Source organism: Rhincodon typus, chromosome 3 (genome assembly GCF_021869965.1).
Source record: "Rhincodon typus isolate 14 chromosome 3, sRhiTyp1.1, whole genome shotgun sequence".
Classification (NCBI taxonomy): Eukaryota; Metazoa; Chordata; class Chondrichthyes; order Orectolobiformes; family Rhincodontidae; genus Rhincodon; species Rhincodon typus.
This window is the reverse complement of record NC_063334.1, coordinates 51,990,245-52,006,441: the sequence shown is the minus strand read 5'-3', so window position 1 is coordinate 52,006,441 and position 16,197 is coordinate 51,990,245. Positions and strand designations below refer to the sequence as shown.

The 16,197-nt window shown below is 40.3% G+C and overlaps 1 protein-coding gene across 6 annotated transcripts in view; it reads left to right on the top strand.

Annotated features, from left to right (window-relative positions):
- ercc6l2 (excision repair cross-complementation group 6-like 2) overlaps positions 1 to 16,197 on the top strand; it is an 83,303-nt gene that overhangs the window by 20,200 nt on the left and 46,906 nt on the right. For all 6 annotated transcript variants that reach the window (XM_020517126.2, XM_048595183.1, XM_048595184.1 and 3 more), the window contains 4 exons: positions 4,755 to 4,962; positions 5,585 to 5,725; positions 7,397 to 7,513; positions 10,332 to 10,451. In XM_020517126.2, coding sequence (XP_020372715.1) covers positions 4,755 to 4,962; positions 5,585 to 5,725; positions 7,397 to 7,513; positions 10,332 to 10,451 — 586 coding nt within the window. The remainder of the gene's footprint in view (positions 1 to 4,754; positions 4,963 to 5,584; positions 5,726 to 7,396; positions 7,514 to 10,331; positions 10,452 to 16,197) is intronic.

The following is a 16,197-nucleotide window of genomic DNA, read 5'->3' as shown; positions in this document are numbered from 1 at the left end:
TTCCAGTGTTAAAACTGTGAGCCACCTGTTCCCATTTTGTTTGCCAATAGTTGTAAGTAATTTCCCGTAGCCTACAGACTACCCCAATAACCCTGGGTTAATGAGCAGTAGTGGAATCTTGATGTACAGGAGACAGAATTCCAAGAGACCTATGTTTGGGAGAATTTGTCATTTGAATTCCGAGCCTGCACTTTTGAACTGATGTTGAATATGACGCTGCACCTGCAGCAGCTCCAGATTAACTGGCTGCTGATCTCATAATGATGCTGGTCAGTACCTGTCTTTCATGGTCACCCTGTCATATGCTGGTGTTGTCTTAAGAAAAGCCAATCGAAATGGAATTGGGATTCATATTTGCTGTTTGGAGTCCAAAATGCCACTTGCAATGCATACGCATATGTTTGGACTGAGTCATGCTTGATACTGTATTGCTGAGAGTGTATGCAGTGAAAAGCCATCCAAACTATGATGGTAGTCAAGATTTGACACGAGCAGTGCTATTTTAGTGTCAATATTTCAGTTAACATTCTTCAGTAACCTCTCAGAACTGAAGATGTATTCAGCAGCAGGAAGGACCACCTACATCAGGGATTACACTGATTATAGATATTTAATTTTATTTTATCTGGCTGTTGGTTCAATACATGTTTGGTGCTTTCAAAAGTAAAGTTCCTGAAGTATACGTGGTGTGGTGGGGCAGTTGCTTGAGGGTTTGGATGATTTCAAGGTTTCCAAGCAAGCCAGTTACTCTTAGACATTGGTGTAAACATTCACTATAGAATATAGCATAGCTCAGAATGAATAGAATACACTCAGCAGTTTAAGAATGCTGAAAGAGGGAGGAGAAGAAAGAGTTGGGAAGGACTGTCAATGGAAGTTTGTATCCACCAGGCTGCTCATAGAGCACTTTTCCTACCTAAATGATAGAAGCATAGGACGTGAGTAAGTCACTTATTTCCTCAAGCTTGGTCTGCCATTCAGTGATATGCTATGTCGTAACCATAGAGTTTTTAACAGCATGAAAAAAGGCCTTTTGGCCACACCATGGCAACACCAGCCATAAAACATCCATCTATTGTAATTCCATTTTCCAGCATTTAGCCCGTAGTCTTGTATGCCATGGTATTTTCTCTGTACTTCCTAGGGTCTTGCCATTCAACAGGTACTTCCTAGCCTCGTTAGTCCTTCAAAAATGTGTCACCTCATGCTTTTCAGTCTTGTTCAGCCTATCTGATCAGCTTGTCTATATCTAGAAAGTGTAAATGTACCAAGGGAACTTTCAGGATTGAGAGGCCTGAAGGCTATGTTGCCAGGTGTCTAGGTTCAGGATATTTCATTTGGTTGTTGAGGAACTTGGATTGGGAAGGGACAGATTCAGTTGTCGTGGTCCACTTGTGTGCCATCGATATAGGTGGAAAATGGAAAGAAATACTGCTGAGGAAATATGAGTAGTGAGGGGCTAAATTTTAAAGCAGAACTGAAAAGGTAATAATTTCTGGATTCCTACCTGAGCTGCGAGCAAGTTGCCACAGGGTCAACAAGATTAAGAAAGTAAATGCATGGTTCAAAGATTGGTGTAGGAAAAATGGGATTGAATTCATGTGATATTGGCATTAATACTGGAAAAAGAGGGAGCTGTTCCGATGGGACAGACTCCACCTGAATCATGCTGGGTCCAGAATCTTGGTGAATTGCATAACTAGGGCTTGCATAAGTAAGACTTTAAACTAAATAGTGGGGGGTAGGTTCATTTGCATCGCAAGTTAGGGAAAAAGTTAAAGTGGCGGCAGGAAGACTCTGCAGTGGTTATTAAAGTTTCCTGAATAAGTAATAGGACAAAGTATGGAAAGGGTAAGGGATTTAACTTCGGGCGCAGCAGATAAGACAACAACTATGTGAAGGGGGGTAATCAATTCAGGATTGCGAGTGTTGTACTTCAGTGTATACGATATATGAAACAAGCTGAGCTTGTAGAGCAGATTGAAATTCATTAAATTGTGGGTATCACTGCAAATGGATCAGGGCTGGGAACTAAATATCTAAGGATACGCATCCTATCAAAAGGATGGACAGAGGAAGTGGGGTTGCCTCGTTAGTAAGAAATGGAATTAAGTTGAAAGCCAGAAGCAATACAGAGTTGGTAAGGCATAGAATCTGTGTGAGTGGAGTTGAGAAACCACAAAGGGAAAAAAGACTCTGATGGGAGTTGTGTACAAGCCTCCTTGCAGTAGTCAGGATGTGAGGAAGAAAATAAATCATGAAATAGCAAAGGCATGTAAGAAAGGCACTATGACTGTAAAAACAAATTGTTGGAAAAGCTCAGCAGATCTGGCAGCATCTGTGAAGAGAGATCAGAGGACCTGAAACTTTAACTCTGATCTCTCTTCACAGATGCTGACAGACCTGCTGAGCTTTTGCAGCAATTTCTGTTTTTGTTTCTGATTTACAGCATCCGCAATTCTTTCAGTTTTTATTTACTTTTACTATAATCTTGGGGTTCTTCAATATGCAGGTGAACTAGGGAAATTAGGTTGGTAGTGATCTCAAGAAAAGGAACTTGAGAAATGTCCATGAGATGTTTTTTCTTTGGAGCAGCGTGTGACAGAGCCTGCTATAGAACAGGCAATTCTGGATTTAGTCATGTGTAACAAAGAAAACTTGGTTAGGGAGCTTATGGTGAAGAAATCCCTTGGCACAGAGGCTATAATATGGTAAAAGCCACCGTGTCGTTTGAGAAGGAGAAGCTGGAATCATATGTATAACCCCAAAAATGGCTAAAGTAATACCTGTGTTTAAAAAGTGAGGCAGAAGACCGGAAACTATAGACCGTTTAGTTTGACCTCAGCCCATTATTAAGAGTGAGGTTGCAGATTACTTAGAGGTGCATGGTAAAGTAGGGTTGAGTCAGCCCAATATCATCAATGAGAACTCCTGTCTAACAAACCTGTTCGAATTCTTTGAGGAGGTAACGAGCATGTTAGACAAAGGAGACTCAGTGGACGTGATCTATTCAGATTTCCAGAAGGCCTTTACAAGCTGCTGCACAGGAGGCCGTGAAACAAAACAAGACCCCATTGTGTTAGGGGCAAGGTACTGGCATGGATTGAGATTTGGCTGACCGGTAGAAGACAAAGAGTAGGGATAAAGGAACAAAAACAGAAGTTGCTGGAAGCTCAGCAGGTCTGGCAGCATCTTTGAAGAAAAAATCAAGGGTTAATGTTTTGGGACCGCTGTCCAGTTCTGAGGAAGGGTCACCGGACCCGAAACGTAAACTCTTGATTTTTTTCTGCAACAATGCTGCCAGACCTTCTGAGCTTCCAGCAACTTCTGTTTTTGATCCTGATTTGTAGCATCTGCAGTTCTTTCGGTTTTTATTTAGTAGGGATAAAGGGTTGTTTTTCAGCATGGCAGCTGGTGACTAGTAGAGTTGCACAGGGGTCAGTGTTGGGACCACAACTATTCATGTTCAACATTAACAATCTGTCCATTCCAGCTAGGTTTGCAGATGACACAAAGATAGGTGGAGGGACGGGTAGTGTTGAGGAAGCAGGGAGGTTTCGGAAGGGTTTGGACGGGCTAGGAGAGTGGGCAAAGAAGTGGCAGAGGGAATACAATGTGGGAAAGTGTGAAGTTATGCACTTTGGTAGGAAGAATAAAGATATGGACTGTTTTCTAAGCAGAGAAAGGCTTTGGAAATCTGAATCACAAAGGGGCTTGGGAATTCTTGTTCAAGACTCTCTTAATGTTGATAAACGTGGCCAGTTGGCAGTTAGAAAGGTAAATGCAATGTTAGCATTCATTTCAAGAGGGCTACAATAGAAGGGCCGAGATGTACTGCTGAGGCTGCAGAAGGCTTTGATCAGGCTGCATTTGGAGTATTGTGAACAATTTTGGGCCCTGTATCTGTGAAGGATGTGCTGACATTAGAGGGGTTCCAGAGGAGATTTACAAGAATGATCAAGTGGATGAAGAGCTTGTCATTTGATGAGCAGCTGAAGACTCTGGGTCTGTACTCAATAGAAACTTAGATAATACTGAGAGGTCTGGATAGTGTAGATGAGGAGATGATTTTTCCACAAGTAAAAGAGGACACAATTTAAAAATAAAGGGGAAAGCACTTAGGACTGAGACTTTTTTTTTTAACTCGAGAGTTGTGAAGCTTTGGAATTCTATACTCCAAGCTTTGGAAGCTCAATCATTGAGTATGTTTAAAATAGAGATTTACAGCCCTGAATGGAATTGTGTGAGAAAGAGGTATTGAAGAGGATGATCAGCCATGATCAAATTGGATGACAGAACAAGCTTGACAGGCTGATAGGCCTACTCCTGCTGCTGTGTTCTATGGGTTTCTTCTTGCCCATCAAAGATGCAAAACATCTCTCATCCTTTCCACCACTTCCACCAAGACCTCCAATACAGAGTTGGAAAATCTTGGAATGTGTACTCTCTCAGCTTTTGCTGTTGGTCAAAATGTTAGAACCTTCCTGAGGTGTATAGCCATTTGAATAGTGCCTATAGTACAGAGTTTTAGGTTAGTTTGTTGAACTGAGGGTGGAAGATGAATATCAGTAGTTCAGAGGTTTGACTTCCAAGTAAAATCTTGATGAAGGCAATAGGGCTCCAACATGCCTAACCCTCACCCTATCACAGAAGTATTTCTTACTAATGTTCTAAGCTTTTAAATTACTGCACAGTATGTTTATTATTTGACTGGAAGAAATGGTGAAATGATTTTCAATTCTTTGTACTTGTAGGGCAATACCAGGTTGCCTTGGCAACAGAGCTCGTTTTAAGGAAGAGTTCTGCAATCCAATTGAATTTGGTCAGAGACACACAGCAACCAAAAGAGAACTGGCTGTTGGGCGAAAGGCTATGAGCCGGTTGGCAAAACAGATGTCTTTTTGGTTTCTGAGACGTACTAAGGCTCTCATCAGTGATCAGCTGCCAAAGAAAGACGATCGGGTAATAAAATGCTGCCTGGCAGTGTTTATGTATTCCTAACTGAAAATACAAGACCAACAAACTTTTCATACTCAGAATTATGGCAAATTAAGCCACATCAATTCCACAAACATTCATTGTGAACTCGACTTGGCTCAAGATCCCTAACTCTGCTTTGTGGTGATTCCCTGCTGACCTTCCATGGTGTGTTCCTGGCTCTGGTATAGAAATATTCCAACAATATAACAGTTGTGCCATGCGAGTTAGTCTGTCATATTTCTAAAAGAAGCTGGAGAGGCTACTTCTTTAGCCAGAGCTTCCCCACCCCCCGCCTCATTTATTGATCTATTTCAACTGTTACGTGGGCATGGCGGAAACCTAATCAAGTACACCCCTTTCCTCATACAGGAACTTCAATTGAAATTTACTATCACTGTAATTGATGTTGACCTTCCATTTCACATGTTTTAGTTGATTCTGTGAGGCAATAACGTAGGCTGTCCTCTTATCATTTACTGTCCTCTTATCATTTACTGACTTCACCATTTATTTACTAAAGCTGGTTACTGGTAGCCTGACTGGTCATCAGCAGATGGAAAGGAAGCCCTGAATTCCCCATTTTGAAATATACTGTTATTTTCAGGTGATATACTGCTCTTTGACTGAGTTCCAGAAGACAGTATATAAGGCAGTGCTGGAGACAGAGGAATTAAAGCTGGTACTGCGTGGCTGGGATCCATGTGATTGCAACAGTGGCCGAAAAAAGAAAAACTGCTGTTACAAGGTCAGCTGCATCACCTCATGTGTAGAGGTCCTTTTTGGGGAAAAATTCAAAGGCTAGATCTTATGCTCAGTTAACATGAGTTACATCAGTAAAGTGAATAGGAAACCTGTTTTTTTAAATGGTATTTACATTTTGTATGTTGTTTCTGCGTTAGTTTAATCTGTATGTTCACATGCCATTTACTTTGAAAAGAGAAACTTGGGGCTGATTTTAACCTCTTCAAAATCTAGCCACAGTGTTTAACCAGACCTTTCTCATTTGAATGTAGCTTGCACGGTAAGCGCAAAGTTAAGGCAAATACTCTCACTTATTGTATACTTCAGTTGAGAGGGTGATGAGTGCTACAATTGTAACAGTGAATAAATGTAATTAGGAACAGTAGCACATATTCTGATCAGAGTTCAAGGTACTGTGTTGAATTGTGAACTGTTCATTTGTCACTTTAGGATGTTAAAATAGTGAATGTTTCAGAATGTTTGGCAATTGCTTAAAATTCTGACCTTGCTACTTTTGTTTAAGTAGATAAATACTCTGGTTTTGAAATGTATATTTTTGGCTAAGCTTTTCTGCTCGTCAAGGCAGTGGGTGTCAATGCTACTGAATGGAACACTTTTTAACTTTTGGCAGCCAGTGTGAGAATTAAATATGTGTTACAAATAGCAGGCTTGTTTCAAAGTAAAACTTCATCCTGTTAAACTCAGATGTAATTTAACCCTATAATAGTGCATTATGAACTTTCATTTCCGACACATTTTGTGATCTCTTCAATTTTAGTACAGAATTGTGGGCAGTTCGGTGTTGTGACCAGGTCCTGTCAGACTGTAATTGAGATTGTCCAGACTTGTTTTATGTGGGAGCCTTAAAATTGACAGAGAAAATACTTCATGTCTGGCTGGATTCAGACTCCATATAGGTGAAAGGGCAGTATATTAACTCAATGAATTCTACACTAAATATCAATAAAGATCAGCTGTAATCACTGTCATTCTGAGTTTGAAGCTTTCGCTTCAAGCCCAACCCAGGAACTGAGCATGTAGTTGAGTTGGACGTTCCTATACTGATGGAACGCTCTTTAGAAGCGGCAACCTTTCGATGAGGTAATGAGCTGTTTGCCTGTCTTTGCTAAGGTGGACAACTAATAATCTCATTTCTGTATTAAGTTCTGGTGACCTAGGCAAAGTTCTACCCTCAAATAATGCTATCAAAAAAGACTTGTTGATCCTTGAATTATGGGACTGTTCGATGCCAAAATCCACTGCTGCATTAGTTTACGTCACCACACTTCCAAGTAGTTTCCTTTTATGTGAAGTTTCCGGAAATGTGATTGACAAAACTAAGTCTTTTTCTTAATTATGGGAATATGTCAATTTTGAAAGATGTTGCATTACCTTAATTGGCATACTAGAGATGGGCAAGTGTAAAATGAAAATGCAGAAAGGAATAAAATTTTCACCTTTTTTAGGGAACTGCCACATATGTGCCAAATTGATTTTTTTTAAAAATAAATTCAAAAATGCTTTTGCAGGAGTAGAAGTCTCCAAGATAAACTTTAAATCTGAAAATATGTGATTACAATGTTGAGGTCCCAAATTCTGTTAAAAGTAGAACTGGAATCATTCAGCCCACTTACTTTTAGATGTATTGAATTTTTAAAATGCTTTTTCTTTTCAGCAAAATGAGGATGGGATTACTGTACGGCAAATTTATTTTAGTTATTTGTCCATCCTTCGTAAGGTATCCAATCATGTTGCACTCCTGCAGCCTGATGAAAACACAAGCAAGATGCAGGTAATTATTTGATCTTGTTATTCTATTGAGAAATTAGTTTTATTTTAGATTCACTCACTAGCACATTTGTTTCTTTAATCAGAATATTGTTGCTAAAGCCTTATATCAGATATTTGAACACACAATTAATGTTGAATTTCTGTGCCGTGCCGATGGAGCTGTAGTCTGTCAGATGTGGTGTTAAACCAGGGTTGTATCTGTCCTCTTGAATGGATGTAAAATATCCATAGCATGATTAAAGGAAAGATAGAGTATCCTGGACAATATTTATTCTACAATCAACATTTTATTTAAATGTTCTTTCATGGATTTTTCTGTGCATGTATAGGTTGTTTATTTTCTTCTACATTACAAGAGTGATAACGCTTTGTACTTATTTGGTTGGAAACCTCCTTGGGACATCAGATATAATGAAAGGTGCCATGTAAATGCAAGTTCTTGTAAGGCTTCCCTGATAGCAAGCTAATAGTTCTCTGTTGGACTCTTATCCACAATGACATTCATCTTTTGACATACTGGTAAAGTATTATTTGCAAGAAAGTTTGCATAACCATTCAGCTATTTAAGCCACTTGTGCTGTTCTTCTATTACAATATATTTCACATAGTCCCTTGTCATCCCTCCATGAGTCTGGGTCTTATGGTTCTCTTTAAATCCAAAAAGGCTAGTGATCTAAAACATCAATTCAAATATTCTCTGTCTCCTGTTTACAAAACTTGTAAATTGAATTAAACGCAAGATATCCATTTGTAAAGTTGTTAGCAGTCACTTGCCATGAAGTATGGGTCTGAAAATTACTGCTATTAAAGCATACAAGGGGAAGGACATTCAAAAGATCAGAAAGCAGCAGTTTGACTAGGAACTTTGAAACAGTGAGCCATCAGATACAGATCCAAATGCAGAACCAAGTTTCAAAAAGAAAAGCAAATGAACTGATCAGGAATAGTGGAAAGAGGCTAGCAGCATTTTTAATGCTACAGAAATTTTGGATAATTGTAGTGTGACTCAAATACCCAAAGTAATAATTTTCATTGCTTCATGTATAAAGGTAGAATTGTGCTCCACTTGTGTTCATTGAGTTCTGAATTACACTCGCAACATCGCTTACCCTTTCTCCCTCATTTTCTTTCTTTTAAGATGTTCTTTAAACTGAGCTCCTTGATCAGCATGTTTGACCTAATGTCTCTCTGTGCTCCTTATCATATTCCTTTTAATAGATCTAGAACTGATTTGGAATATGACTGAATTGTATGAGAATAAAAATAAGTACTTGTTCTATACCATGACGACTGCTATACTCTTGAGCTGTGTAAACTATCTTTAAAAACTAATTATTTTGAATTGTTCTGGTTGCCCATGGCTGCATATGATAAAATGGCTATGAAAGGTTTTCTTTTTAACTGACATAATTGAAGGAAATTGTAGCTGATGTAGCATTTCATATAGCACAATCATGACCTTCACAATAAAATGCCTGTGAGTCTTAGTAAGATGCGACTAGAATGCAAACAGTAAGACTCTGCTAAGGCAGTTCGGATGAAAACCATCTGATTTGTGACTTACTATTTTTATATGAAATAGAAAGGGAAAACTTTTCCTATCCGAGATGAGGCATTTTAAAAATTATAATTGTGTATTAGAGTAGACACATATTTGTACAATAATAGATGTGTAAATTTATTAGATATTGGGTACTTAAATTTCGGAAGGCAGTTACCCTTGCATGCAGAGATGCCCTTGAAGAAACTTCTTTCTTTGTCAGCAGGAAGATTAGAACAACGGAGAGGTATAAACAAGATAACCTCATAAGAATACTGAGAGACAAATAATGTAGTAAGTTGGGGGGGAGCAAAAACAATTTTGAAACAGTGTCAGTATGGCCTCGAGAAAACAACTGCCACTTTGCAAGTTTGATAAGAGGGAAACTGCTCCTGAAATTGTTAGCTTTGTCATAGAATGATGGTATTAGGTTTAACTATATATAACTTTATAAGTAAGTTTATATTAGACCTGACATTTCAAATATTATAACTATCCTTTTTAATCTTTTGTGCTAAGATCAGCAAAGGATATGAACTGCATATCCGAATTTGAAAAGTAGTTAGTAATAAGCAATTACGCGATGCAGCTGGCAAATGTCTTGGAAGGGACATAATAATCAGTGTTGGAACGTTGTCAATAATCATAAGAGCCCACGGACAGATGATAGGGGGTCTGGCAAACATCACGAGATGATAGGGTGGACCATGAAGTTGTTCGTCATTGATGTATTCACAGCATTGGATGTGTACGTTAGAGGAGATGCGACAAACACTGATGGCAGTGTTGCATGTAACCATTATAATGTGGTATGCATAAATATCCTGTATGTTATTGGGAAATGTACAGTGTCACTGACCTCCAAGGTGAGCTATATTTAAGAGGGCAACTGGGCACTAGCTGAAAGCCAGATCTGAAGTGGTTTCTGGCCTTTTCCCACATGTGGTAAAGGAGCTCCGAAAAGAGATTGATTTGTGTTATTGAACACGGGACTCGGACTCTTTAAAATCCCTCTCCAATCTGAATATTATTTGTTAAAATGTTACATTAATGCCTGGGAATTTCATTTACATGTTTTCTGAAGGCCGGCATGAGTTTATGTATTCTACCTTGGGAGACTTTTCTGTGATTTATTGCCATCTCCGGGAGGTTAAAGTAGGCATGGGCTTTATGGGACATGTTTCTTCTCCTATTCTTTACTTGAATTAATGCTCTGTGATGTGTAATAGTATTTTGATCTCAATTTAATTAATATTTACAATTATGGTCTTTGTTTGAGGCATCCACTGTCAGAAGAATCTGTGAGCGTGTATTTTGCAAGTTTCCAGAGTTTTTACAGCAGAGCAAAGAAGCTGCTTTTATCACCATTTCTGATCCTAAATACAGTGGGAAAATGAAGGTAAGACTTAGGGTAAATATTACATAGATAGATCCAGTGGTACAATATTTGTTGAAGAAATTACAAATATTCCTAATAATCCTCAATTGTAACACCAAATTACACCTGTGTGACACCTCTAAATGTAGAGATAACACAGTATGGAACTGGAAGAACACAGCAGGCCAGGCAGCATCAGAGGAGCAGGAAAGTTGACGTTTCGGGTTGGGACCCTTCTTCAGAAATGAGGAGGGGGAAGGGAGCTCAGAAATAAATAGAGAGAGGGAGGGTGGGATGATGGAAGAGTGCATGTAGGGAGTGGTGGGGAGAGGTCAGTGGGATGGGAGGGGTGGATAGGTGGGAGAGTGCTTCATAGTGACAAAATAACCAGAAATTGCGACATTGATCATTACTTCAAAACCTTCTTCTCCAAAGGCATAGGTCTTTATTTGGCTTTTGAAGCAGAATGATAGCAAAGCAGAGAATCCTAAGACAGATATAGATTTGAAAAACTTGGAGGCTGTGGAACTAAAAGTGGATTAAGGAGAGGAGATTGTAAGTTGAAGAAAAGGCAGAGTGTAAAGAAATGTAGAGCTGTATGAGTCTACAGAGATAAGTGGACCGAGGAATAATCAAAAATATCTTGAATCTGTGACATGAGAATAGGGAGCCAGCAAAGATTGTTGATCAAAGAGATAGTAAGAGTGCTTATAGAACATAGAACAGTACAGCACAGTACAGGCCCTTCGACCCACAATGTTGTGCTGAATTTTTACCCTAATCCTAAGATCTATCTAACCTCCACCCCTACTAATCTAAGTGCTTATCAAGCTTAATGTGAGTACTATATATATATTTTAGATAAATTAGTTCTCCCCTTTACAGTGACAATGAGACTGGCTCAAGTCTCATTGCTACTATAAAGGGGACAATCAAATCATGGGACTCAATCTATATGTACTACTTCTACATCCAGTTTAAACAAATCCATAACGTACAGTCCAAACTTTGTGCTATTCCAGCCTCTTCCTTTGTGCTCATTTCCATTTCCAATGTACTGCCTCACTAATTTCACTTTACATGACTCCTCTGTCTCCAGAAGCATAAAGGAAAATAGACAGAGAGAGAGAGAGAGAGAGAGCGCATCCTGTTGGGTGAGAGGGAAGTAGACAACAGAAAGAGGTATTCCTATTATTCAAAAACCATTGGAGGAGCTGTCTTGAAGGAACTTGAGTAAAGATTCTGTCAATGTCTTTAGTTACAGGCACATTATTGCTTTGTCCTGGGTCTGACTCCACAATTTTTTTTATCATTTGTGGGATGTGGGCATCGCTGGCTGGCCAGCATTTATTGCCCATCCTTAATTGCCCTTGAGAAGGTGGTGGTGAGCTGCTGCCTTGAGCCACTGCAGTCCACCTGCTGTGGGTTGTCCCACAATGATATTAGGGAGGGAATTCCAGGATTTTGATCCAGCAACAGTCATGGAACGGCGATATGTTTCCAAGTCAGGATGTTGAATGGCTTGGAGGGGAACTTCAAGGTGGTGGTGTTCCCATATATTTGCTGCCCTTGTCCTTCTAGATCGAAGTGGTCGTGGATTTGGAAGGTGCTGCGTGAGGATCCCAAGTGAATTTCTGCAGTGCGTCTAGTAGATAGTACACACTGTTGCTACTGAGCTGCGGTGGTGGAGGGAGTGAATTCTTGTGGATGTAGTGTCAATCAAGCAGGCTGCTTTGTGCGGAAGGTGTCAAGCATCTTCAGTGTTGTTGGGGCTGCATTCATCCAGGCAAGTGGTGAGTATTCCATCACACTCCTGACTTGTGCCTTGTAGATGGTGAACGGGCTTTGAGGAGTCAGGAAGTGAGTTACTCGCCACAGTGTTCCTAGATTCTGACCTGGTGTTGTAGCCACCGTGTTTATGTGGTGAGTCCAGTTGAGTTTTTGGTCAGTGATAACCCCAGGATGTTGATTGTGGGGTTTTCAGTGATGGTAACACTGTTGAATGCCAAGGGGCAAAGGTTAGATTGTCTCTTATTGGTGATGGTCATATCCTGGCATTTGTGTGACGTGAATGTTGCTTGCCGCTTGTCAGCCTAAGCCTGGATATTGTCCAGATCTTGTTGTATTTGAACGTGGACTGCTTCAGTATCTGAGGAGTCATGAATGGTGCTGAACATTGTGCAATCATTGGTGAACATCCCCACTTCTGGCGTAATGATAAAGGGAAGGTCATTGATGAAGCACCTGAAGATGTTTGGGCCGAGGACATTACCCTGAGGAATTCCTGCAGAAATGTCCTGGAGGCGAGATGACAGATGTCCAACAACCACAACCATCTTCCTATGTGTCAGGTATGACTCCAACCACCAAAGTGTTTGCCCCCCCGATAACCATTGATTCTAATTTTGTTAGGGCTCCTTGATGCCACACTTGATCATATGTAGCCTTGATGTCAAGAGGTGTCACTCTCACCTCACCTCTGGAATTCAGCTCTTTTGTCCTTGCTTGGACCAAGGCTGTAACGAGATCCGGAGCTGAGTGGCCCTGGCGGCACCCAAACTGGTCACCACTGAGCAGGTTATTGCTGAGCAAATGCTGCTTGTTAACACTGTTGAAGACACCTTCCATCACTTTACTGATGATTGAGAGTGGACTGATGGGGCGGTAATTGACCAGGTTAGATTTGTCCTGCTTTTTGTGTACAGAACATATTTGGGCAATTTTCCACATTGTCGGGTAGATGCCAGTGTTGTAACTGTACTGGAACAGCTTGGCTAGGGGAGCGGCAAGTTCTGGAGCACAACTGTTCAGTACTATTGCTGGAATGTTGTCGGGGCCCGTAGCCTTTGTAGTATCCAGTGTCTCCAACCATTTCTTGATATCATGTGGAGTGAATCGAATTGGCTGAAGATTGGTATCTAAAATGCTCAGGACCACTGGAGGAGGCCAAGATGGATTATCCACTAGGCATTTCTGGCTGAAGTTTGCTGCGAGAGCTTCAGCCTTATCTTATGTACTGATGTGCTGTGCTCTTCCATCAATGATGATGGGGATATTTGTGGAGGCTCCTCCTCCAGTGAGTTTTTTTAATTGTCCACCACCATTCACGACTGGAAGTGATAGCACTGCAGAGGTTAGGTCTGATCCATTGGTTGTGGGATTGCTTAGCTCTGTCTGTCACTTGCTGCGTATGCTGTTTGGCATGCAAGTAGTCCTGTTTGGTGGCTTCACCAGGTTGACCCCTCAACTTCAGGTATGCCTGGTGCTGCTCCTGACATGCGCTACTGCACTGTCCATCAAACCAGGGTTGATCCCTTGGCTTGATGGTAACGGCTCAGTGGGGGATATGCCAGGCCGTGAGGTTACAGATTGTGCTGGAGTACAATTCTGCTGTTGATGGCCCACAGTGTCTTATGGATGCCCAGTCTTCGCTGGCTAGATCTGTTTGAAGTCTATCCCATTTAGCACGGTGATAGTGCCACACAACACCATGGCGGTTAAAGGGTTAATTCTTCCCCAGCATTTCACTCTGCATGTAAGAAATGGAGAATAACTTATTTTGCACAAAATTGCCAATGGCCATGAATGCAGATCATTAATGGCATGCTGCATTTTTGCAAGACCCAAAGGTACACTCCTGCTGTCTCTAAAACTACATGGGCACTCCCAGTGGCCATAGTGACGACAACCTGAAGGTAAATAAGAGAGTGGAGTTTGTGGGGTGGGGTGGGGTGTGAGGTAAGAGGCAACGAGATGGGAGGAACAAATCGCAAGACTCTCTAATAGGGAGCCTGACTGTTTTTTCCGCTTCTGCCTCAATATTCTTTGAAAGTTGGACCTTTGGCCACAGTAGAGAATCCTAAGTAGAGAATGCGTGGCGTCTGCTTTATACATTGCAGTTTCCTAAACTGGTCCTAAACCAGTCCTTAATTCTCTCATTACCATCTGTGAGGTGCGTAATATCACTTCTAGGTGTTGCACAGAACAAATTTGGGGTAAAATAGCAACCTGGTGAATTTCACAGTGGTCCAAACACACATGGATTGGGTCTGCCCAATAGTAATGATGTCATTGTTTTACATATTTTACATCACATTCAGATAAATGTATATCAATTGTTGTCTCTGGATTTCAGAATGCAGTACATCAGGGCATTTTTAGAATTTATTTTCACGACATTAATTCTTGAGTTAGAATCCTAAGTATTTTGTATAATTGGATGGTGGGGGCACAGGATGGTGAGCAGCAAGAATTATTTTTAAGGTTTGTTTTCATCTAAGTTAAAATCACTCCTGGGTGTGGAATTGAGGCCCAAATCACACTAATATTTACCCCCTCTTCTCGAAAGTGCTAAAAGTGGCAAGTATAGTATTTCAAGGTACCAACAATCTGCTCATCTCTCCAATTGATCATCTCTTTCGTTTCAAAAAATAGACACTGAGTGATGTGCTACCTGGTCAAGTGTAGGACTGCTCAGGGAAGGGCAGACTTAAAGTTGAGCTCAGTCATGCTTTTCCAGCATTCTTAAGCAATCACTTTTCAATAGGATCAATGGATAGGTTGCAAGGCCTTGTAGATTCTTTTTACGACCACCCTTTCCCTGCTATTAAAGCCTCCCCGTAGTCTTCCATTGTAGCCGAGGCAGACTGCTTGTTTTGAGGCAGCCAGTCTTAGGTTCAGATTTAGAATTTGAGTTGTATCACTTGGAATCACATCAAATGTTGTATTTGAGCCACCAGTGGAGACCCTGAGTTGACATTCACTTGGCAAAGTGGTTTTTGCAACCTTTTTGCCTGCCAGTCTGCAAATGAACACCTGTGGATGACCTGCTTAGGACAGGATGAACATATATCGCTAAACAAATATTTTCAAATGCTTTAAATCATGTGTGTAATCTATGTTTCTATTATAGCAGACTGGAATTTATTTATATGTTAAGTTAGTGACGACATGTATTTTATTGATTGTTCTGCTTGTCTAAATGCATATAAGCTTGTCACTGTTTTCAATCAGTAAATTTGAATCTGCAGCTAAGTTGATGTTTCTAGGCTGATTTCAACCTAGCTGATTTTAAAAAGTTCTCTAAATATTGAAGTGCACATCAATAGTTGTAATATTTTATTAATGAATGAAAGCGGTGGACATGGTGCAAAAATTCCTCATTTCCCTTTGGTGCATTTCATCTTCTGTATAGTCCATTCAGTCTGTCACTGCCAGAATGTAGACATGCTTCCCTTGAAAATAACAGTCTGGCCATTGTACACAAGGCACTAGTTATTTGCTTCCCCAAACCACGGAACATCTTGCGAATCAGATTATCAGCAGGTCCACATCTGTACACATTCTGGGTTAGGCCTGGCCTACTGTAAACAGAGCAACACAGGAACACCCCTGGGCATCTGACTGATTATTTAGAGAAGAGAGTTCCAAGAAGATATTGAGTAAAGCCTCTGGTTTAGAAATAATTAGATAGACGATCTCTATGCAGACCAATTCCAGCAGGCATTTATTGATTTTTTTTTAAATGAATGAATTTATTGAATTCCCAACATACTCCCTAAGTTCACATAGAAATTTGCTGTGTGAGCTCAGTCAAGTTTTTTTTTTAATATACTGGCTTACCTGACTTTCCAGAAACGTGCTTCTGTGCATTTGTCCAGAAATGTGCTTCTGTGCATTTGTTAAATGCATAAAGTTTGGCAAAACTCAGATGGCTGTTCCCCTGCTTTTGTATTTTTAATGAACTCAATTTTCGTACATGGTTAAA